Below are 23,311 nucleotides of genomic sequence, written 5' to 3'. Positions count from 1 at the left end.
CCACCCAAACATCTCCATCCAAATCCAAATGGGATTCATTAATCCCATTACCTGCCAGATAGGTGCAGCTCCAATGGACTGGCCCCTGCTATGAGGGCATCCCCCAATTAACCTAGCAATGCTTTAAAGATACCGTCACACTTAGCGACGCTTCAGCGATCTGACCTGGCAGGGATCGCTGGAGTGTCGCTACATGGTCGCTGGTGAGCTGTCAATCAGGCAGATCTCCACAGCGATCAGAGATCAGCCACCAGTCACCCGTGTAACGACGCTGTGCTTGGTAACCATAGTACACATCGGGTTACTAAGCAAAACGCTTTGCTTATAGTTACCCGATGTGTACCTTGGCTATGTGTGCAGGGAGCAGGGAGCCGGCTTCTAGAAGCTGCGGACGCTGGTAACCAAGGTAAATATCGGGTAACCAAGCAGAGCGCTTGGTTACCCGATGTGTACCTTGGTTACCAGCGTCCGCAGAAGCCGGCTCCCTGCACATTCAGATTGTTACTCTCTTGCTGTCAAACACAGCGATGTGTGCTTCACAGCGGGAGAGCAACGATCAAAAAATGGTCCAGGACATTCATCAACGACCGGCGACCTCACAGCAGGGGCCAGGTCGTTGCTGGATGTCACACAGCAACATTGCTAGCAAGATCGCTGTTGCGTCACAAAAAACGTGACTCAGCAGCGATGTCGCTTAGTGAGACGTGGCCTTTAGTCTCCCTCACAAGTAATGTTCACACAGAATGAATAAGGTGTAAGCCAAAGCTAGGTCTGTTTTTGTTTTAAATCACCCTTTTTGAAGCTGTGACTTTTCTATGGTTTTTAAATGCCAAGAGTGTATTTTGGAATCTTTTTATATGAAGACACACACGTTGGATAAGGCTTCATCTGCCTTATCCTTGCTGCACTGCAAGCTCCATCCGTGATGTCGCCAGAGAGGGTGAGCTGACAAATCTTGTTTCTACTTTTTGTCTATTTGAATCGGTTGGGGAAGTGACGTCAGACGGGAGAATAAGGGGCCTAGTAGTGTCCCATGGAGCTCAGGTGCCAGGAAAGTGGTCGGCCGTTAAATTTAATGTTGGATTGGAGACTGGAGGGAACCCCGTCGGGACCATGGGTGGTGCCCTTGTTATACGAGTGGAAAAACTTCCTGTAATGAAGACCAGTAAAGTTCAGTTGTTTGAAGGAAATATACGGTTGTCTCCTTTATTGACTCAGAGAAAGAATGGACCGTGGCAAACGTGTCCTTGCAGTGGAGCGGCGATTGGGAGGCAAAAGGTTACCGAGCAGCTGCACTGCGGCCTTGCAATCCCAGCACACACGACTACCACTGTCTCCCCTACCTGTTCTACATAAAAACATCTTCTACTAGATATGTTCTGGCCACACTTAATTATGTATGTAAGCAGTATCTTCTTTCAATGCTTCAGAGCTCACTTTTATGCCTCCATCACATAGACTTACTATAAATGAATCCAGGCACCCTCATTCTATGAACTGGTGAGGTCCTAGCAGCTAAATGGATCATATTTTCATGTCAAAATTTGTTCAAAGGCTCTTAACATATTTATTAAGAAATCAATTTAAGTCCACAATTTGTTAACCATGGAACTAATTGTTATCATACTCTAACTTTCTAAAATCTCAGTGCTTCCCTTCCTTTTTAGGGGTCTACTGACTAAAAGGTACCTCTATGAATGAAATCTGACCACCAAGTGAATAAGGCACTTGGATTTTGACCAAGAAAAGTGGTGTAGATTGGGTGAGTTTTGTGTCAAAGTACAGATCAAAGCATCAGCTGTTCCCTGCGCCGGCCAGATGTGATCAGATGGGGAAAAGAACATCACAGCTCTGTCAACTGCATAGTGGTTGCAGGTGAATAGGTGCAGAGGTGCCATACCCGGCAACTGAAGAACATATGCAACATTGTAACTGATCACTACTGGCTGCCGCCGACATTTGGAAAAGCCAATTGGTAGGGGTGCCAAGTGTCGCACTCCCACCAATCTGATATTGATAACCTATCCTAAGTATAAACCATAAATATAAAATACTGGACAATCCCTTTAATTATGCAGAAGTCCATTATAAATGTCCCATCTTAGTAAAAAATAAACAAATTGTTTTCATCACTGTTTTTATATTTTTTTATATTAAAAATCATAAAAAATGTTTGGGTGACATTAACTTTTTAACGTTCATTTTGAGGCAATGGATTGGAGTGTAGAAGATCAGTTCTAACTATAAGGAATATGTTAATGAAATCAGGAAGACATTAAATGTCTGAATGATCACGTATGATGTGCTCCCAATATTTTTGGAATATAATGATGCATATAAGAAGTCTTCAAAGGTCTTCCTATGTTAGTTCACGGTAACTCCATAGGAAACAGGGAGATTGTGTATAGCCTCGATCATACTTTGTACCATGTGTTCCATCATTAACCATCTGGTTTGGAAAGTTGAACTGCCCATGTGGGGTGTTAAAATAGCATTTCTGAGGTTTAGAAGTGGGTGATCTCTAGAAGAAAAGCAAAGGAATTTAGTTAAAAGTCAAGCTAACAAACAGAATCTAAAATGTCTCCAGTAGAAGTAAAAAAAAAAGACTTATGACTATTTCTTTGTTACAGTTACTATAATAAGGTGACTGTACACTTTACTCATCACTTATTTTATGTCTCAAAGTTTCTTACTTGGTTAATATGTAAAGTGAATAAATAAAGTTTTGTTCTGCGCTAATAACTTTATAGTGCATTTTGAGTGTTGTCAGCAGTGTAATAAGTAGAAAACAGCTGCATACATGACTATTTAGGCTGGGGCCATATGGGGACTACTGTGATCCCCTCGCATGACACTCGCCTCACGCTGGCAGTGCAGCAGAGCCGAGTGTCATGCGAGTGTCCCTGCGACTGAGGTCCGATCGTGCGAGCGGACCTCAGCTGCAGGGGGCAGGCTGGCACTGAGGAGGGGCTGGCCTGCGCTGCGGAGGGGACGGAGGGATTTATCTCCCTCTCTCCTCCGTAGCCGGCTATTGCCATTCTCTCAGTGCACTCGCGGTACACCGGTGTACCGCGAGTGCAGTGCGATTTTTCTCTCGCCCCATACACTTGAATGGGTGCGAGAGAAAGAGTCTCGCATTACAGTTGCAGCATGCTGCGATTGTTTTCTCGGTCCGATTAGGGCTGAGAAAATAATCGCTCATGTGTGCTGACACATATGCTAATATTAGCCGCACTCCACTCGCACCGATTTTCATGCCGGGTGTCTTAGGCCCTATCCCATAACTAAATACTATTGTTATTGTAAATATTATTGTAAATACTGTTATGTAGTAGATCTGGCAGCAGCAGTCACGAGCTGCACTTTTGGCATCATGGCTCCCATTGCTGAGCAGTGATAACAGTGGCATTTTACGTGACTAGTATAGTGGTCAAGAGCCTTCCATCTGTAAACAAAGACTGGCAGCACCATTGGAGGCTCAACACTTAAAAATCAGGGAATCGTTAAATGAGTACTGTATATTTTCCTTTTTATTTATTTTTTTTATAATAAACACTTTTCCAAAAAAGTTTACACTGTAAAATGGAAAGAAAACAAGAATTAAGTGATTTGGAAATCTTGTAGATCCATCTATATATATAATTGCCTTATTCTGTCTGTCTGTCTTGCTCCAAAATTGTGTCCTTACGGTGACACAAAGCTGATTGGCCGCTGGGCTCGCCATGGCCCCGCCCCCCCGCACGGATTGGCAGCTCGCCCAGGCAACTCGCCCACGCCCCACCCCCTCACGCAATGCACGCTCGCTCTGGCCCCGCCCCCCGCACGCATTCCCCGAACCGACCGACACGGAGCCACGACTCCCAGGTGAGTACTGTACCCCCGGGAGCCGACATCAGCGTACGCTGCCAACCCAGCCGACACATACCCTCGCATTGCTGGGGTTGCCGCCGTATGCTGGTGTGGGCTCCCGTGCGAGCGGGGGACGGGATACGCTGGTAACCATGGTAGCATAGTTACCAGCGCATCAAGGTCCTGCAGCGGCGGAACATACACACACACACATAACACACACACGGACGCACACACACACATCAGATCACACTCACTCTCACACACACCTCACACACACATCACATCGCATCCACACACTCACAACATCCTGGGATATCGCTTGCTTCTCGGCGGCGATACTGTGCAGTGAACTTCCAGGACCTGCCGGAGGATCACATGGCCAGAAGCATGTGGTATCTCCGGATGTTGTGAGTGTGAGCGCGTATGTGCACTATCGTCAATGTGTGTGTGCGTGAGTGTATGCGATCGGGTGTGTGTGAGTGTATGCGATCGGGTGTGTGTGAGTGTATGCGATCGGGTGTGTGTGAGTGTATGCGATCGGGTGTGTGTGTGTGTATGCGATCGGATCTGTGTCGGCAGAGGAGCACGGCGTGCTGGAGGAGGCTGGGAGGAGAGAGGCTGATCCTGGGGAAGGCTGAGAGGGGGAGGCTGAGAGAAGAGAGGCTGAGGTTGGGAGGAGAGAGGCTGATGCTGGGAGGAGAGAGGCTGATGCTGGGAGGAGAGAGGCTGATGCTGGGAGGAGAGAGGCTGATCCTGGGGTAGGCTGGGAGTGGGAGGCTGAAATAAGAGAGGCTGATGCTGGGGGAGGCTGAGGCTGGGGTAGGCTGGGAGGAGAGAGGCTGATGCTGGGAGGAGAGAGGCTGATACTGGGAGGAAAGAGGCTGATGCTGGGAGGAGAGAGGCTGATGCTGCGGGCAGAGAGGCTGATGCTGGTGCAGCATGGGGGATGGAGCACGATGGGGGGTGCGCAGCATGGGGGATGGAGCACGTTTGGGAGTGCGCAGCATGGCGGATGGACCACGTTTGGCAGTGCGCAGCATGGGGGATGGAGCACGTTTGGGAGTGCGCAGCATGGGGGATGGAGCACGTTTGGGAGTGCGCAGCATGGCGGATGGAGCACGTTTGGGAGTGTGCAGCATGGCGGATGGACCACGTTTGGGAGTGCGCAGCATGGCGGATGGAGCACGTTTGGGAGTGCGCAGCATGGCGGATGGAGCACGTTTGGGAGTGCGCAGCATGGCGGATGGAGCACGATGGGGGGTGCGCAGCATGGCGGATGGAGCACGGTTGGGAGTGCGCAGCATGGCGGATGGAGCACGTTTGGGAGTGCGCAGCATGGAGGATGGAGCACGATGGGGAGTGCGCAGCATGGCGGATGGAGCACGTTTGGGAGTGCGCAGCATGGGGGATGCAGCACGATGGGGAGTGCGCAGTATGGCGGATGGAGCACGTTTGGGAGTGCGCAGCATGGAGGATGGAGCACGTTTGGGAGTGCGCAGCATGGTGGATGGAGCACGATGGGGAGTGCGCAGCATGGTGGATGGAGCACGATGGGGAGTGCGCAGCATGGGGGATGGAGCACAATGGGGGGTGCGCAGCATGGGGGATGGAGCACGATGGGAGGTGCACACCTCCCCCCAACACACACACACACACACACACACACACACACACACACACACTGGGAACCACAAACACCGCCCTACACAGACACCCACACACACAGACAACGCCGCACACACACAACACCCAACAAACAAACACTGTGGCATACATAAATATACGCACATACTGCACAACACACACATTGCACAAAACATACCTCCCCCAACACACAGCACACACACACAAACCGCGCAACACACACACACACACAACGCTACAGATACACAGCGCTCCACAAACAATGCAACACATGCAACACACATACAACACCGCTCTCACCCACCGCCACACCCAAACAACACCCAGAACATCTACAGCGCCCTACACAAACACTTGGTAAGTACACACAACAACATCTATCTATATCTATATATATCTATTATATATATATCTATATATCTATATATCTATATCTATATATAACAAAAATCATACATGAACTACACAATACGTAAATTCTAGAATACCCGATGCGTAGAATCGGGCCACCTTCTAGTAGTTTATAACAGTCTGTAAATGTTTAGGAAGTGATTATCTCATTAATGTTTGATGTAGGATTTTAGCAGCTCAAATGGTTCTGTGTCTTCTTTGCTGGATTTTTAATTTTATAATGTGCCAAATGTTTTCTATAGGAGAATGGTGTGGACTGCAGGTGGCCAGTTCACCAACTCTTCTTTGAAGTATGAAGACATGCTGTTATGATGGATGCAGTATGTGGTTTAGCATTTTCTTGCGCTGAAATATGTAAGGCCTTCCTTGAAATAGTTATTGTCTGGATGGGAACATATGTTGTTCTAAAACCACTATACTGTATAATGCAGCATTGATAGTAGTGCCTTTCAAGATATGTAAGCTGCCTATGCCATAGGTACTAATGCAACCCAACCCCATCCCATCAGAGATGCAGGCTTTTGAACTGTGCCCTCATAACAAGCTGGATGATCCCTTCTCCTTGAATCATCAGCACACAATGTCAGTGGTTTCCATAAAGAATTTGACATTTTGATTCATGTGACTACAGAACAGTTTTCCATTTTCCTTCAGACAATTTTAAATTCACTTTGGACCATAGAAGACAGAAGCATTTCTGGATTGTGTTGATATTTGGCTTCTTCATTGCATGCTTTTGAGACTCTGTCTCTCTAAGGCATGTTCACATATTATTTGCCACTACGTTCAGTGGCTCAGCCGGGCTTACCTCGCAAAATGGGAATTGGGGTCATGCTCAGACAAGGCCATTCACCGTACGAGTCACAGTGTGTTGTGTCGTGTATTATTTTTGTCTATATACGCCAATAGAAGGTGGGTAGCCAGACGTAGTTGACTACATCTTGTTGCCCATTTAAGATAGGCATATACAGCTGAAAATGATGCACAACACACAGTTACTGCGTCTGCATTATAGTCAATCATCCTGTCGTTGCATACGCCAAACAGAGTCACTGAGCGTAGCGGTAAACACTGTATGAGCCCAGCCTAACATTCTCATTTTATACACAGTTATATGTTGAAAATTTACCGTCCAGCTATTATTCATTAGTAGCACTTACTTTTCCAGCCTTTTATTAACTCCGTCTTAAACTTTTGGAGATGTGATGCTGACATCAATTTCTAAATGACTTAATTTTTTCAAGTGAAATGTAAAGATGTATAACTTTCAGATTCTTATCTGTTATATGTTCTGTTGTGAATAAAATATGAAAAGATCCAGTACTGAAAATTACCTAATTTAATGCATATTAAAAATATAAACTGTGAACATGGAGGAGACAGACAAAAAAGACATATCTAGATCTGGTTTACATGTTTCAAGGAACAGCCTCATAACTTGGATCAAACATAGTGACAAGGATTAAAAGCACTACAAGGGAAACACCCCTATGACACAGAAATGAGAACTTACATTAACCCTTTCTCATACAGATAAATTTAAATACAAAAACATGTAAATATGTATAAAAATACAAATTTATTTTTTGGTTCAAAAAAATACAAAACCACAGTATTCTATTTAAAGAGGAATATAATAATCATTAATGCATTATTAGATCAGTTCTCCTGTTAAGTCGTTTAGGATGAAACGTGTCCAGCCAAAGGATCCAATATACTTCACGATTAAGGAATGTACGTCTCCTATCACCACCTCGTTTAGAACAGGGAATTTTTTTCTAGGGAAAAAACTCGAAACTCTCTAAGTTTCCACCATTTTCATTTAAGAAATGCTTAGACACGTTAGATGGATTAGTCGCTTCATTATTAATGTGATTTTGTATTTATAAAAAAAATAAATAAAATTGTATTTTTATACATATTTACATATAGGAAAGGGTTAATGTGGGTACTCATTTCTGTGTCATAGGGGCGTTACCCTTGTAGTGCTTTTAAACCTTGTCTACCAGGTTTGATCCAGGTTATGATTAAGGCCACTTTCACACTTGCATTGTTTTGCATCCATCACACTCAGTTGTGTGACTGATGCAACAGATGTGTTGCAGATAGTGGCATAACTGATGTGACTGATGCTGCAAAACAACGATCCGTTCTTTGTTTGTTTTTTTTACCGTTTTACCACCAGCCAGCTATTGTGAACGGTTAGCCGATCACCCGGCGGCCAGATGCCTGGTGATCAGTTGATCGTTCACAAAAGCCGGGCGATCAGCTGATCGTTCAGCTGCCGAGAGAGAGACATTGATTTCATTGAGTAAACACAAGCTGCGCATGCGCAGTGAAAAAATAGGATTCCGTCGCACAAAAAACGCTACATGCTGCGTTCCTGTCGCTCGACGGTCAGTCGTTCCACGACTGATCCGTCACGCGGCAGATGCAACGCAAGGCCATCAGTTGCAATCCATCGTCCATACAAGTCTATGGGGAAAAAAACGGAATCCTGCAAAATATTTTGCAGGATACCATATTTCCTCAAGGCTACGGATTGCAACTTCATGCAAAAAACACAAGTGTGAAAGCAGCCTAAGCGATTGTTCCTCGAAACATGTAACCAGATCCAGGTGTGGTTTTTGTCTGTCTTCTCCATGTTTACAGTTTGTATTTTTAATATGTATTAAATGAGTTAATTTTCAGTGCTGGATATATTCTTTTTTGTTTGTTCCCAGATGGGGGGGGTCTGATCTGTGCACGCCTTGCAGGTGAGCTAGTTTTTGCTTTTCTTTTTGGCTTTCGGAATAAAATATGGCTAAGATATTTCCATGACATTGTATTCTTTTTTTCTTTACATTTTACACAGTATCCACTTTTTGGGAACTGTGGTTGTAAATTGTCAACTGTTCTAAAACATTTCCTGCCGGATAACCATTTTGTTAAACTGCGTTAACATGAATTTCTTTTTAGACAGTGCAAAAGTACAATAAGCAAAACAAGTAAAACATTATAATACATAAAAACATAATAAAAATCATAATAAAAAAGGCTACATCCACATAAAAAAGTTCTTTTATTCAGCCTTCAATTGCAGCTCACAATCAAAATCAAAACTACAAAATGTTAATTTTAGCAGATGATGACCTCATTGGACACTGGAAGACCATTAACAGCATCCATCATACTTCGAACCATGTCTTCCATCATGAGGCGCAGAGTGCCACGGGTTGCAGTGCCCATGTGGGGAGCTAAAACAACATTGCTCATTTTAAGCAGTGGGTGATCTCTAGGGAAAAAGGTAAATTTAATTCTAGAGACAAATCTGCAGTCTGAGACAAGATTTTACAGAGGGCCAATCAAGACTTAGTTTTCAAAATAATGATGAAAAAATACTAACATGTCCATATATAAGTAATTCATATATAGTTAGGTCTAGAAATATTTGGACAGTGGTGGAATTTTTGTGATTTGGGCTCTGTGTGCCACAATTTTTTTATTTAAAATGAAAAATCTGAGATGCAATTGAAGTGTAGACTTTCAGACTTAAACAACCCCTTCACGACCTTGGACGTACTGGTATATCCAAAGTTGTGTCTATCCCTTTAATGCAGGCTCGCTCGGCAAGCCCGCAACTTTCTTCGCACTTTTCGGCTGATCTGATCAGCCAACATGTGCAGCTACCACCCTATCAGAGATCCACCCGCGCCTAACTAGTTAAAACCCACTATCAATCTCCCGCTGCCATTTTCCAATGCTATGAACAGCTCCGTGATGTATTCGCGGGGAGCTGTGGCTGTCATGACAGCTGTAGGGCATTTGATGACTCCCATCTCTGTCATGACGAACTTCCTGTGAACGCTAACATTCACAGATCAGCATTTCTGCTGTACAGAGCAGTAAATTAAAAACCCCCAAATCAATTGTGGAATTGCACTTTCTTTGAAATTTCACCGTACTTGGATTTTTTTCCCCATTTCCAGTACAATATGGGGCATAATAAATGATGTAATTCAAAAGTACAAGTCGTCCCACAAAAATTAAGTCCTTATGTCGCTATATTGATGGAACAATAAAAAAGTTATGGCTCTTGGAAGAAGGGGAGGAACAAATGTAAATGAAAATTTGAAAATCACCGGGTGGTGAAGGGGTTAAACAAAAATATCCTATGAAACATTAGGAATTGCAACTGTTTTTCTATAACTCCTTCTCATTTCAGGGGCTCAAAAATAAATGGACAAATTAACTTTGCCATAAATAAAATATTCATTTTTAATTCTTTGTAGAGAAGCCTTTGCAGGCAGTGACTGCCTGAAGCCTGGAAGCCATGGACCTCACCAAACGCTGGGTTTTCTCCTTTGTGATGCTTTACAAAGCCTGTATTGCAGCTGACTTTAGTTGTTGCATTGTTTGTGGGTGTTTCTCCCTTAAGTTTTGCCTTAAGTATGCGAAATGCAGTTCCATGGAGTTGAGATCTGGTGACTGACTCGGCCATTGCAGAATATTACACTTCTTTGCCTAATAAAGTTTTAAGTTTCTTTCAAAGTATATTTGGGGTCATTAACCATCTGTAATGTGAAGCGCCGTCCAGTCAACCTTGCTGCATTTGGTTGAATTTGAGCAGAAAGTATAGCCTTGTACACTTCATTATTCATCTGGCTGCTTCTCTCTCCAGTTACATCATCAATAAACACTAGTGACCCAGTACTATTGGAAGCCATGCATGCTCAGCCATCTCACTGCCTCCACCAGTGTTTTACAAAGGATGTGGTATGCTTTGGATCAAGAGTCGTTCCCAGCCTTCTACATATTTTCTTCCTCTCATCATTGTGATACAGGTTAATCTTAGTTTCATCTGTCCAAAGAATATTTTTCCAGAACTGGGCTGCCTTCTCTACCTGTTTTTTTTGGCAATCTCTAATCTGGGCTTTCTATTTTTAAGACTGAATAATGGTTTCATCTTGTGGTGAACCCTCTGTATTTGCTCTTATGAAGTCTTCTCTTTATCATAGACTTAGATACTGAAACCCCTACTTCCTGTAGAGTGTTCTCCACTTGGGTGGATGTTGTGAAGGGGTTTTTCTTCACGATGGAAATTACTTTGCGATCATCCACCACTTCCGTAGATGTCCAGGCTTTTTTGAGTTCCCAAGCTCACCAATGGGCTCTTTTTTTTTTTCAAAGTGTACCAAACTGTTGATTTGGCCACTTATAACCTTTCTACTATCTCTCTGATGGATTTAATTATTCTTTTCAGCCTAATAATGGTCTGTTTCTCCTCCATTGAGACCTCCTTTGACTTAATGATGTGGGTTTACCGGTCAAGCTTTCAAATGGAAATGAGACACCTAAAATCATCTCCAGATTGTTTACCTTCTTAATTATTTAGGCTAACGAGGGAACAGCCCACACAGCCCATTAAAGAGCTTTTGAGATAATTATCCAATTACCTTTAGTCCTTTGAAAAAGATGCAGCTACATATTAAAGAGCTGTAATTCCTAAACCATTACTAAACATTAGGATGTGAATAACCTCAAGTTAAAGCTGAGAGTCTGTTTCTTAAGTCCATGATAGTTTTATAACTGTAACTGGAATATGTTTTTTTGTAAACAGCTATAATGTCAAAACTTGTGTCACTGTCCAAATATTTCTAGACCTAACTGTATTTTACAAGAGTGAACTCTATGAAAATGACACAGTATACAGGAGGCATAAACTTCTGTTTAAAGGAGAATTCTGACACCTTTCCAATATTCCTGGCAGCTAAGATTTCACAGCTCTACCTAAAAACAGTGCTGAAAATCATCCCTGTCAGCACAGTTTTATAGTCGTGGGATGGTTATGGCATCTATTGGGTGTGTGCATGCCAGAATTCACTTTCCTGCAGGTTCTGATCAGAAGAGGTGAGTCAGGTCATTTTTTCATCTTTCTGACCTATATTAAAAAGGGTATTTTTTAATACTTTTTATCATTTAAAAAAAATGTTTATAGGCCCTCTTTAACCAAATTGTCATCAGAAATGGAGCACAAATGAAAACTAGAAGTACTTACAGGATTATACCAATCTAAAGGCCCCGTCACACAAAGCAACATCGCTAGCAACATCGCTGCTAACGAACAACTTTTGTGACATAGCAGCGATGTTGCTAGTGATGTCGCTGTGTGTGACATCCAGCAACAACCTGGCCCCTGCTGTGAGGTCGCTGGTTGTTGCTGAATGTCCTGGGCCATTTTTTAGTTGTTGCTCTCCCGCTGTGAAGCACACATCGCTGTGTGTGACAGCGACAGAGCAACAACTAAATGTGCAGGCAGCAGGAGCCGGCTTCTGCGGACTCTGGTAACCACAGTAAACATCGGGTAACCAAGAAGCCCTGTCCTTGGTTACCCGATATTTACCTTTGTTACCAGCCTCTGCCGCTCTCAGCTGTCAGTGCCGGCTCCTGCTCTGTGCACATGTAGCTGCAGGACACATCGGGTTAATTAACCCGATGTGTGCTGTAGCTAGGAGAGCAGGGAGCCAGCGCTAAGCGGTGTGCGCTGCTCCCTGCTCTGTGCACATTTAGCTGCAACACACATCGGATAATTAACCCGATGTGTGCTGTAACTAGGAGAGCAGGGAGCCAGCGCTCAGTGTGCGCTGCTCCCTGCTCTCTGCACGTGTAGCTGCGTGCGCTGGTAACCAAGGTAAATATCGGGTTGGTTACCCGATATTTACCTTAGTTACCAAGCGCAGCATCTTCCACACGGCGCTGGGGGCTGGTCACTGGTTGCTGGTGAGCTCACCAGCAACTCGTGTAGCGACGCTCCAGCGATCCCTGCCAGGTCAGGTTGCTGGTGGGATCGCTGGAGCGTCGCAGTGTGACATCTCACCAGCAACCTCCTAGCAACTTACCAGCGATCCCTATCGTTGTTGTGATCGCTGGTAAGTTGTTTAGTGTGACTGGACCTTTAGCAAGTTATCAACTATCTACAGGACAGGTGATAACTACAGATTACTTGGAATCTGAATGCTGGCCTCCCACCAATCGGGAGAACAGAGCTCTGAAATGGTCTATTGGAATGGAGCACTGCACAACAATGGATTAAGCCTTTCTTGGCTTCCTTGCATTTCAGAGCCCTGTTCTCAGGATCATGGGTGTTCAGGCAGTGGAACAACAAGCAACCAGCAAGTTATCACTTATCTGGTGAGGAATAACACCAGGAATTATCAGGAAATAAGTATTGATAAGGGCACATGGAGCAGGTGTGATAACACCTGCTCCATGTGCCCTTATCAATACTCATTTCCTGATAATTGTCCAGTGTAAAGGCCCCGTCACACTAAGCAACATCGCTAGCAACATCGCTGCTAACGAACAACTTTTGTGACGTTGCTAGCGATGTTGCTGTGTGTGACATCCAGCAACAACCTGGCCCCTGCTGTGAGGTCGTTGGTTGTTGCTGAATGTCCTGGGCCATTTTTTAGTTGTTGCTGTCCCGCTGTGAAGCACAGATCGCTGTGTGTGACAGCGAGACAGCAACAACTAAATGTGCAGGCAGCAGGAGCCGGCTTCTGTGGAGGCTGGTAACCAATGTAAACATCGGGTAACCAAGAAGCCCTGTCCTTGGTTACCCGATATTTACCTTTGATACCAGCCTCCGCTGCTCTCACTGCCTGTGCTGCCGGCTCCTGCTGTGTGCACATGTAGCTGCAGAACACATCGGGTTAATTAACCCCATGTGTGCTGTAACTAGGAGAGCAAGGAGCCAGCGCTAAGCATTGTGCGCTGCTCCCTGCTCTCTGCACATGTAGCTACAGCACACATCGGGAAATTAACCCCATGTGTGCTGTAACTAGGAGAGCAAGGAGCCAGCGCTAAGCAGTGTGCGCTGCTCCCTGCTCTGTGCACATGTAGCTGCAGCACACATCGTGTAATTAACCTGATGTGTGCTGTAACTAGGAGAGCAGGGAGCCAGCGCTCAGTGTGCGCTGCTCCCTGCTCTCTGCACGTGTAGCTCCGTGCAGTGGTAACCAAGGTAAATATCGGGTTGGTTACCCGATATTTACCTTAGTTACCAAGCGCAGCAGCTTCCACGCGGCGCTGGGGGCTTGTCACTGGTTGCTGGTGAGCTCACCAGCAACTTGTGTAGCCACGCTCCAGCGATCCCTGCCAGGTCAGGTTGCTGGTGGGATCGCTGGAGCGTTGCAGTGTGACATCTCACCAGCAACCTCCTAGCAACTTACCAGCGATCCCTATCGTTGTTGGGATCGCTGGTAAGTTGCTTAGTGTGACTGGACCTTAAGGGGTGCTTCACACATAGCGAGATCGCTATCGAGATCGCTGCTGAGTCACGTTTTTTTGTGACGCAGCAGTGACCTCATTAGCGATCTCGCTGTGTGTGACACTGAGCAGCGATCTGGCCCCCGCTGTGAGATCGCTGCTCGTTACACATAGTGCTGGTTCATTTTTTTGACGTTGCTCTCCCGCTGTGAAGTACACATCGCTGTGTGTGACAGCGAGAGAGCAACGATCTGAATGTGCAGGGAGCAGGGAGCTGGCGTCTGGCAGCCTGCGGTAAGCTGTAACTAAGGTAAATATCGGGTAACCAAGGGAAGCCCTTTCTTGGTTACCCGATATTTACATTAGTTACTAGCACCGCCGCTCTCACGCTGTCAGTGCCGGCTCCCTGCACATGTAGCTAGAGTACAGATCGGGTAAATAAGCACAGCGGTTTGCTTATTAACCCGATGTGTACTGTGGCTAGGAGTGCAGGGAGCCAGTGCTAAGCGGTGTGCGCTGGTAACAAAAGGTAAATATCGGGTAACCAAGCCCTTGGTTACCCGATATTTACCTTAGTTACCAAGTGCAGCGTCGCTTCCACGCGTTGCTGGGGGCTGGTCACTGGTCGCTGGTGAGATCTTCCTGATTGACAGCTCACCAGTGACCATGTAGCGATGCACCAGCGATCCTGACCAGGTCAGATCGCTGGTGGGATTGCTGGAGCATCGCTAAAGTGTGATGGTACCCTAAACGGGCTGCCAACAACCCAATAAATTCGAAAGATACTAGTCTGCTGGGTTATTCCGTCACAGCATTGAATAGATCCTCAATTCTTCTAGTAAATCTACCCTGAACGATTATCGGGAATAAGAATGTCTAAGGCCACGGTTTTCTTGATAATTGTGCAGTGTAAACAGGCTGACGATCAACTAATAATTGAATAAAATGTTCATTCATTAGGTGAAATGATGTTTTGGCTTGCTTAAAACCCTACTCCAGTTGGCGTTTTTTTCAGCGCTGGAGTGGTGCTTTTAACCTGAGGTCCCTACACCTACTCTTATATTTACCCTCCAGCATCTTCACCTTTTATTGATATCACTCTGGTCTTGCTGCGCCATCTCTTGACGACAACTTCTGATTGGCCTGAAGTCAAAAGTTATGTTACAAGTAGTGATGGATGAATAGTGAAATATTCGTGTTCGGATTATGCTAATCGAATATTGAGTACTATTCAAGTATTTGTTATGAATAACAAACCTAATGCAAGTCAAAAGGGATCCTGAGCATTTTTCTGGGAAAACGTCCGGAAAAATGCTCGGGTTCCCCATTGATTTGCATTAGGTTTGTTAGTCATAACGAATATTGAAATAGTACTCTGTATTCGGTAAGCATAATCTGAACATAAATATTTCCCTTTCCGCTAATCTCTTGTTACCATCTCTCAATGCAAGTTTATGAAAGACAGAACGAGGCTCTCATAGACTTGTATTGAGTTGTGACCTCCATCTCACTCCATGAAACACTGAAGCAGCCAGCAGTTCACAAACTGCAGAAGACCGACCGGAACGGCACTGATAACAGATGAAGACGCTGGAGGTGCAGGGGACTTAAATTAAAAGCACCACTCCATAAAAAACGAAACACTGAAGTAATGCTTTAAATAATCATCGTTGTCGGCAACACATCATCCTGTGTAAAGTGGGTCTGTGCTGCTGAGAACAATGGAAGCCCATATGCACAGAACGATTTATTAAATGTTGTCTGCCTGTCTAAACAGGCTAGAGAACAACCACCATCGGCAAATCTGTACCGACTGGCAGTGGCTTAGCGCCAAGAGTCAGGAATTGTAAAACCCATCTTAATTATAGCCTGTAGCTGCAATTATAATTCTGAAGACTTAAATCTAACTGCATTTTTTTCTTTATCAATGCCTGAACAAGTGTAGCTAGTTTTTTTTAATTTATATCAGATACTAAATGGGAATTTACTGTTGAAAAAAATGGATTTTTAAGTGTATTGCAAAATTCCTTTTTCGTTGAATATATTGGGGAACACAATACCATGGTGGCTACATGCCCTGCCACTAAGAGACTTCACACTAAAAAAAAAAAAAAAGTGTTGGCTTCACCTGGTTTGCTGTAATATTTCCGTGCCCACTAGGCAGTGATGTCTAGTATCAAGCAGTAGGAAAGAAAATAAAAGTTCTGTAACAACTAACAACTGGGGCTGAAACCACTTTGGAATAAAGGATGGCACAGAGCAAGCTTGTTCTGATAGGAAACAGGGACGTAAGCACTACAGGGGAGAACAGTAAGCTGAGACAGTTTGTGAAAGGAGGTTATTGCTACCAGAAATGCCACTTTCCAGAAAATGAGCTTAGGTGAGATTCATTGTAGAGAAACAAAAGGAAACTTCTGAAGTGTAGACAGAGCAAGTTTGAGGTCCCAAGAATCAAACTGATGACTGTAAGGAGGGGCACGATGAGCCACCCAAGGAGAAAGGTATTAACTTGCTTGCGAAAAGCCAGGGCATGCTGAAAAAGAATGGAAGAGGCAGAGATTCGTCCCTTCAAGGAAGCAAAGTTGAGGCCTAAGTACATAACGGATTAAATAACAAAAAGAATCCTAGGAATGGGTAAAAAAACAAAAAAAAAACAGCCACGCTGTTATATGCATGTGACGTAACAAGAAGTAGAATAGGGGACCTTGTGGAAAAAAAAAAAAGAGACGGGGCCATGAGGTGGGATAAGATACCGTAGAAAAGACAAAACTATCCAAAGAGTGACAAGAACACTCCAGTGCAAAAGATTTGGATTGTGGGGCCTGACTACATGGGCTAGGATCTTGTGATTATCATGGATACAAAGAAGTCCACATTGAGGTCCCCATTGAAGGCAGCGCAATACTGAAGACTTCTGGAATAAGAGCCCACTCTACTAGATCCAGGATTTCGCGACTGAATAAGTAGGAGGCACAGTTTGCACAATGGAAATATTGACCACAGAGGGCAATGGAATGTGAAGATCCAACCATTTTATGATTTAGGCAACACTTCCCTTATTGCCAATGACCTCCTGGTGCACTGCTGGTGGTTCAATAAAGCCATTACTTTAGAGTTGTCTATGTATGCAGGAGCAGTGCAGTCCTGAACAATTGGGGACAAGTTGGAAAACAAGAAAAATGGCTCTTTGTTCCAAAAAATTGATTTGGAGCCTGGATTCTTCCAGCGACCAGAGACCTTGATTTATGTGGTCAACCAATCCCTAAGTAACAGACTAGTGACAGTTGTTACTACTTGTCAATGAAGAAAAAAAAAGTCTAGCTATAAAGCAGAGTGGGACCTACACAGGGACAAAAAGAGGTCCCTGTGTACTGATACAGGAATAAGTATTCAAAGTTAAAAAGAGTCCACTGACTTGTTGCATAAAGACATTATGGAATACTGTAGTTGGTGGATGTGGAATTGGGTGTAAGGGACTACTTCATAGACTGAGACCATAGTGTCCAGGACTTTGATACTGAAATGGAAAGAACACAAAATCTTCGTCAAACAATGAGACATTCAGGTCCGAAGAGAAAGAGATTTTTGGGAGTAAAGAAGATCTGAATCACTTGTAGTGTTGAAGGTCATGCCCAGGAGGACAATGCATTCGGATGGCTACTGGTGGTTGATCCAATTGAAAACTTTCAGGAAATCCAAGGTGATTTAGTGACTGGATAGGACCTTTACCAAAAGACCATAGTGTAAATTACAACAGTACTGAAGTGGCTTTTGAAAGATGAGCAACCTAAAGATCTATGGCGGTAGGTGCAGATCATTTGGTAACCATTTCCTCAACAAAGGAAACAAGTGCATAAAATCTCTTAGTTGACACCATGTGCCAGAGTTTTGCAAGGAGATTGTCAAAGTCTTTTTGGCTGGGAAAAACAAAAACTTGTCAGTGGTGCTAATGGATGGAAACCGCCTCCTTGGAAGGAGAGGTGAACTCATCCTTAATTTGAAGGATGTCCCTCACTGCCCATATGATAGCCAAAGACAGTTTAGTCTCCTGCTAGTACTGAGCCTAAAGGCCCCGTTACACGCTACGATATATCTAACGATATGTCGTTGGGGTCATGTCATTAGGGACGCACATCCAGCATCGTTTGACATATCGTAGCGTATGACAGCTACGAGCGACTGTGAACGAGCAAAAATACTCACCTTATCGTTGCTCGTTGACACGTCGCTCATTTTCAAAAAAAAAAAAAAAAAAACGATCGTCCTTCTGCGCGCCGGTTGTTCATTGTTCCCGAGGCAGCACACATCGCCCCGTGTGACACCCCGGGAACGATGAACCGCAGCTTACCTGTGGCCGCCGGCAATGCGGAAGGAAGGAGGTGGGCGGGATTTTACGTCCCGCTCATCTCCGTCCTTCCGCTTCTATTGGGCGGCCGCTGTGTGACATCGCTGTGACGCCGAACGTCCCTCCCCCTTCAGGAAGAGGATGTTCGCCGCCCACAGCGAGGTCGTTCAGGAGGTAAGTACGTGTGATGGGGGTTACTGACTTTGTGCGACACGGGCAACAAATTGCCTGTAACGCACAAATGATGGGGGGCGGGTGCGATCGCACATGCGAATGCACAATAAATCGACGCGTGTAAAGCCGCCTTTAGTCAGAGGTATTCACCAAGAAATTAAGTCGCAAGGGAGGGGGCGGGCGGTCAGGTGTGGGATCAGGCAAATCCCAGAACGGAGGTCTGGAAGTGAACAAATACTGAGAGCAAGTAGTTGGGACAGAAAAAACCCTGAAAGGAGTAAAAAAAAAGCACCAGAAGCAGCTTATACCTTGTCATGAAAATATAATAAGCAGATATGTTTTCAGGGTCTCTGTATCAGGGGTGATTTAACTTACAACGCCTCTTCCCAGTTCTTCAAAGACCCCCTGCGTAGCAAGAGACGCTCCGACTACAATCTGTATACACAGGGGCGGAGTACAAGTTTCCTGCAGGACTATGGCTTTTCTGATCAAAGGGCCAGGGCAGCCGTATTGTCTCCGTTGGGGAAGTATTAATATTGCGAGATACATATGTCCACCAGATATGGCGGGCATACCACTGATCTCGAAATTCCATAACGCACAGCTCACATACTTCAGCTTAATCGTAGGACATACGAAAGAGCCACAAATTAATATCTGTCCCCCAGAACATACCAGATCCCCCTTGTGTGGTATCCACCTTCTGCTAAAATCCTAAAATAAAATACGAAGGTAATATCGTCCGCGTGGGATGCTCCCACACAGAGATATGAGGACCATGAGGATTCCATAATTTTGGAAGAGGGGAAAACCCCCTCCCTTACATGATGTCAGCAGAGGTGGGTGCTGCGGGTGGGACAGAGGTTGATAAAAGCCAGTGTCTTAGTAGCCACTGTGTCAATGCCCAGGGGATATACATTCTGTGTATAGGATTGTCCATTTCCAAGGGGGTGCCCCTACCAGATATCTGAGCCATATTCCATGACCAGGTGTAGTAATCTCTTAATTTCTCCTTTTTATTTTATGTAAGTGTCTATATTGTATTTGTATTGTTCCCTTTTGTAAATTCTTGTATATTTTTATAAACACTGCCTTCTATTTTGGATTAAATATATAAAATTTAATAGTTTCTTTCCTCATGCTATATATTTATGAATCCACAACCCGAAGGGCCTTATGCTATCTGTAACGGGTGTCCAAACTTCCTATACTGTTTCGGTGGTGGCAGCAGAATTATTGTTGTGTAGACTTATTGGGGTGCTATCATTAAGGGTACCGAGGTATATATATATTCCATTAGCGGGAATCGGATAGCAGGAGAAAAGCAGGTTTAAATACCGCGCCAAACCACAGGAGTCCAGATGGTGTTAGTAAAATTCTTCCCTTTATTTTCACAGGTCTACGCGTTTCGAGGACATATCCGTCCTCTTCCTCAGGACAATGTACAGAGAATACTGTAGCCAATACTGGCTACAGTATTCTCTGTACATTATCCTGAGGAAGAGGACGGATATGTCCTCGAAACGTGTAGACCTGTGAAAATAAAGGGAAGAATTTTACTAACAAGATCTGGACTCCTGTGGTTTGGCGCGGTATTTAAACCTGCTTTTCTCCTGCTATCTAATATACCTCTTCGTTGCGGGACTGCTGCCTTCCACGCTACTTATACGCTTGTTAAGGGGTTGTGACTGGCACAACCCTACAAGGTGAGTGCTTTTACTTGCATTCACCCCCTTGTGTCATACCGGGTAAGACCCTATTGCGCCTTCTCTTTCCATAGCTTCATTTGCATTAGCGGGAATCGGTGATATATACATTTACCCTTGCTGTGAGACCTCCAATATTTGGCATTATTAGCTCAGCAGCCTCATTTACTTACTGTCCGGCAGTTCCGAAATTGACCTGACACTAAGGGGGCACTAGAGAGTAGTCGTGTTCTTGATAAATTCGTGAACAAATACGGGATATCTGAGTGACTCCCCCGGCTGTTCGTGTCAGACCTAAAGTCCTGTGTTCCTTAATGCTATGAACAAGAAACCTAATTGTCTCAAAACATTATACACAAAACACAGAGACTCCCAATGTTTAGTAGAATAAAGACGATGCATCATACTGGTGTGTCACAGCACCTTCATTGTTTATACGGTCACAGCAATGTCCATACTATTGTGACTGCTCCTGGTACTACAGCTGACTTTATAGTATGAGCTGCAGTCTTTAAATGTAGGTGTCCTGGAAAAACAGGAAAGCCAATTATGTAATAAGCATAACACGAGCAAACGCTTACCTGGGCAGTGGCTGCGGATAAGTGACATCTAATGCAGCTGCTTTTATCTGACCGGTCTGCAAAGCTTCCACCAAAGCTTCTTGATCAACAACAAGTCCTAGGGGCAAAGATAATACATTTGATATTCTGTGCCTATCTAATCTATTAATATATATACCAAAAATAGTTCATCCAAGGCCCTTATTCAAAAATCATAAATGTAAACCCCAGATTATTTAAAAAGATATGTTTATTAACCCACAATTAAACCATCAAACAAGCAAAAAAACACCCACCATTATACTCCCAATATATAGAGAGAGTATCAAGGACTGCCATATTGATCAAGTTAGTATATTCATGGTTGGCCTTCTAAATAACCCTATACTTGCCCTGATCACAACCGCCTACCTTTCAGCGAACGAACACTCTAATCTTAATTGGTGCCCCCACTCCATGGAGGCTGTCCCTGTTAATGATCTTACCAGCCCCAATCTGAAGACCAATGGTTAGAAAGATAATATAGATAAAGGGTATAGCCTATAGGCACCTATATAGTCCTAAAGAAGGTCCAACATCGTAAATCAATATTACGATCAACTGACATAAAACATATCATATAGAATTATCCCCTTGTAGAAATAGCCCAAAGCCCTGAGGCAGAGGCGGAGGATTTTGAGATCTAGACTCCTAGATGGGAAAGGATTGAGACACAATAGGTTGCTCTGGGCGGAATGGAGGCTTTTATACCCCGTTGATATTTGTGAGCACCAGTTGATTTCAATGATTAATGAACTTGGATCCCCATGGAGTTACTATTGAAGCATCTAAGGAGAGAATGGAGAAATGTCTAAAATGATCCACTGTTATTGACATAATTGTTTGGGCTTTGGTCTATATCTACAAGGGGATAATTCTATATAATATGTTTTATTTCAGTAATATTGATTTATGATGCTGGACCTTCTTTAGGACTATATAGATGCCTATAGGCTATACGGTTTATTTATATTATCTTTCTGACCATTGGTCTTCAGATTAGGGGCTGGTAGGATCATTAACAGGTATAGCCTCCATGGAGCGGGGGCACCAAGTAACATTAGGGTGTTCCTCCGCTTATCATCAGGGCAAGTATAGGGCTATTTAGAAGGCCAACCATGAATATACTAACTTGATCAATATGGCAGTCCTTGATACTCTCTCCATATATTGGAAGTGTAATGGTGGGTGTTTTTTTGCTTGTTTGAGGTTTTGTGAGTTAATAAACATATCTTTTTAAATAATCTGGGTTTTACATTTATGATTTTTTCATTCTAATCTATTAGTAATAATAGATCAAAAGTGAAAAGAACAATAGATGAAGCTTGTTCGGTAACAATCCTGTACTCTATAATGTTTGAACTGTAATGGATTTCACCCCTATTAATTAATAGTACACCCTTTACCAAGGCACAGAAATACTACAAATTCCACAAAATAATAATAATCATAAAGATGCAAATAACCGAATAAGCCTAACCATGGTACCTTTAATTGGATACACACCTCTGCTTATATTTATCAGTGTAGCTGAGGGTTTCATCACATGAAATTCATGTTTTCCAATCAGTTTTTCTGTTTCTGGACATAGGTTGACGACAAGCATTACATAATCAGACTGCTGCAGTAAGTCATCCAGTCGTGCACAATATGAGGCTCCCACGGATCTTTCCTCCTCTTGCCTGTAGGACATTGGTATAGAGTCATATAATAAAGCTGTAAGGCTTGTGAACGACAAACACAAATATCCTTCCATGTAGTTTCTCATATTTCCACAAGTCATTGACACATTCACAAGTAGAATGTTACTGCCTAGTTATCAATTAATTTCTGCATTTTCAGGAAAAATAACAGAGGAACGGCAAAGTAGCAGATGCTCTTGAAGTATTTAATAAAGTGGAATTCTCTGGAGAACTTATCTGCTTCACCGTGAACTTGTAATAGACAATAGGAATAATAAATAGTAGGGTTCAGAAGTTAAACCCCGAGAGAGCACAAACTTAAGCCTGCTTTACACGTTGCAATTTCGCATACGATATCGTATGCGATTTGCAACGCCCCCATCGTATGTGGGGCACGTTCAATTTGTTGAACGTGCCGCACAAATGATTAACCCCCGTCACACGTACTTACCCTTCCATACGACCTCGATGTGGACGGCAAACGTCCACTTCCTGGAGTGGGAGGGACGTTCGGCGTCACATCGACGTCACGCGGCAGCCGGCCAATAGAAGCGGAGGGGCAGAGATGAGCGGGACGTAAACATCCCGCCCACCTTTTTCCTTCCGCATTGCTGGCCGGGAGCCGCAGGACGCAGGTAAGATCTGTTCAAT

General features: G+C 44.1%; 1 protein-coding gene across 2 annotated transcripts in view; it reads right to left on the bottom strand.

Annotated features, from left to right (window-relative positions):
• Positions 1-2,086: 2,086 nt before the first annotated feature.
• LOC142243085 (glyoxylate/hydroxypyruvate reductase B-like) overlaps positions 2,087-23,311 on the bottom strand; it is a 42,972-nt gene continuing 21,747 nt past the window's right edge. The window contains exons 4-6 of one of the 2 annotated variants that reach the window (XM_075314663.1): positions 22,485-22,660; positions 20,961-21,057; positions 2,087-2,521 (exon numbers count right to left, since the gene is read on the bottom strand). In XM_075314663.1, the coding sequence (XP_075170778.1) occupies positions 2,365-2,521; positions 20,961-21,057; positions 22,485-22,660 (430 nt within the window). In that variant the 3' untranslated portion in view covers positions 2,087-2,364. Of the gene's footprint in view, positions 2,522-8,951; positions 9,182-20,960; positions 21,058-22,484; positions 22,661-23,311 lie in introns of those variants that run through there. The other variant, XM_075314662.1, reaches the window with a different exon arrangement.

This window comes from Anomaloglossus baeobatrachus, chromosome 6, assembly GCF_048569485.1.
Source record: "Anomaloglossus baeobatrachus isolate aAnoBae1 chromosome 6, aAnoBae1.hap1, whole genome shotgun sequence".
NCBI classification, from domain to species: Eukaryota; Metazoa; Chordata; class Amphibia; order Anura; family Aromobatidae; genus Anomaloglossus; species Anomaloglossus baeobatrachus.
The sequence above is the reverse complement of the archived record's forward strand: the minus strand, read 5'-3'. Positions and strand labels throughout refer to the sequence as shown.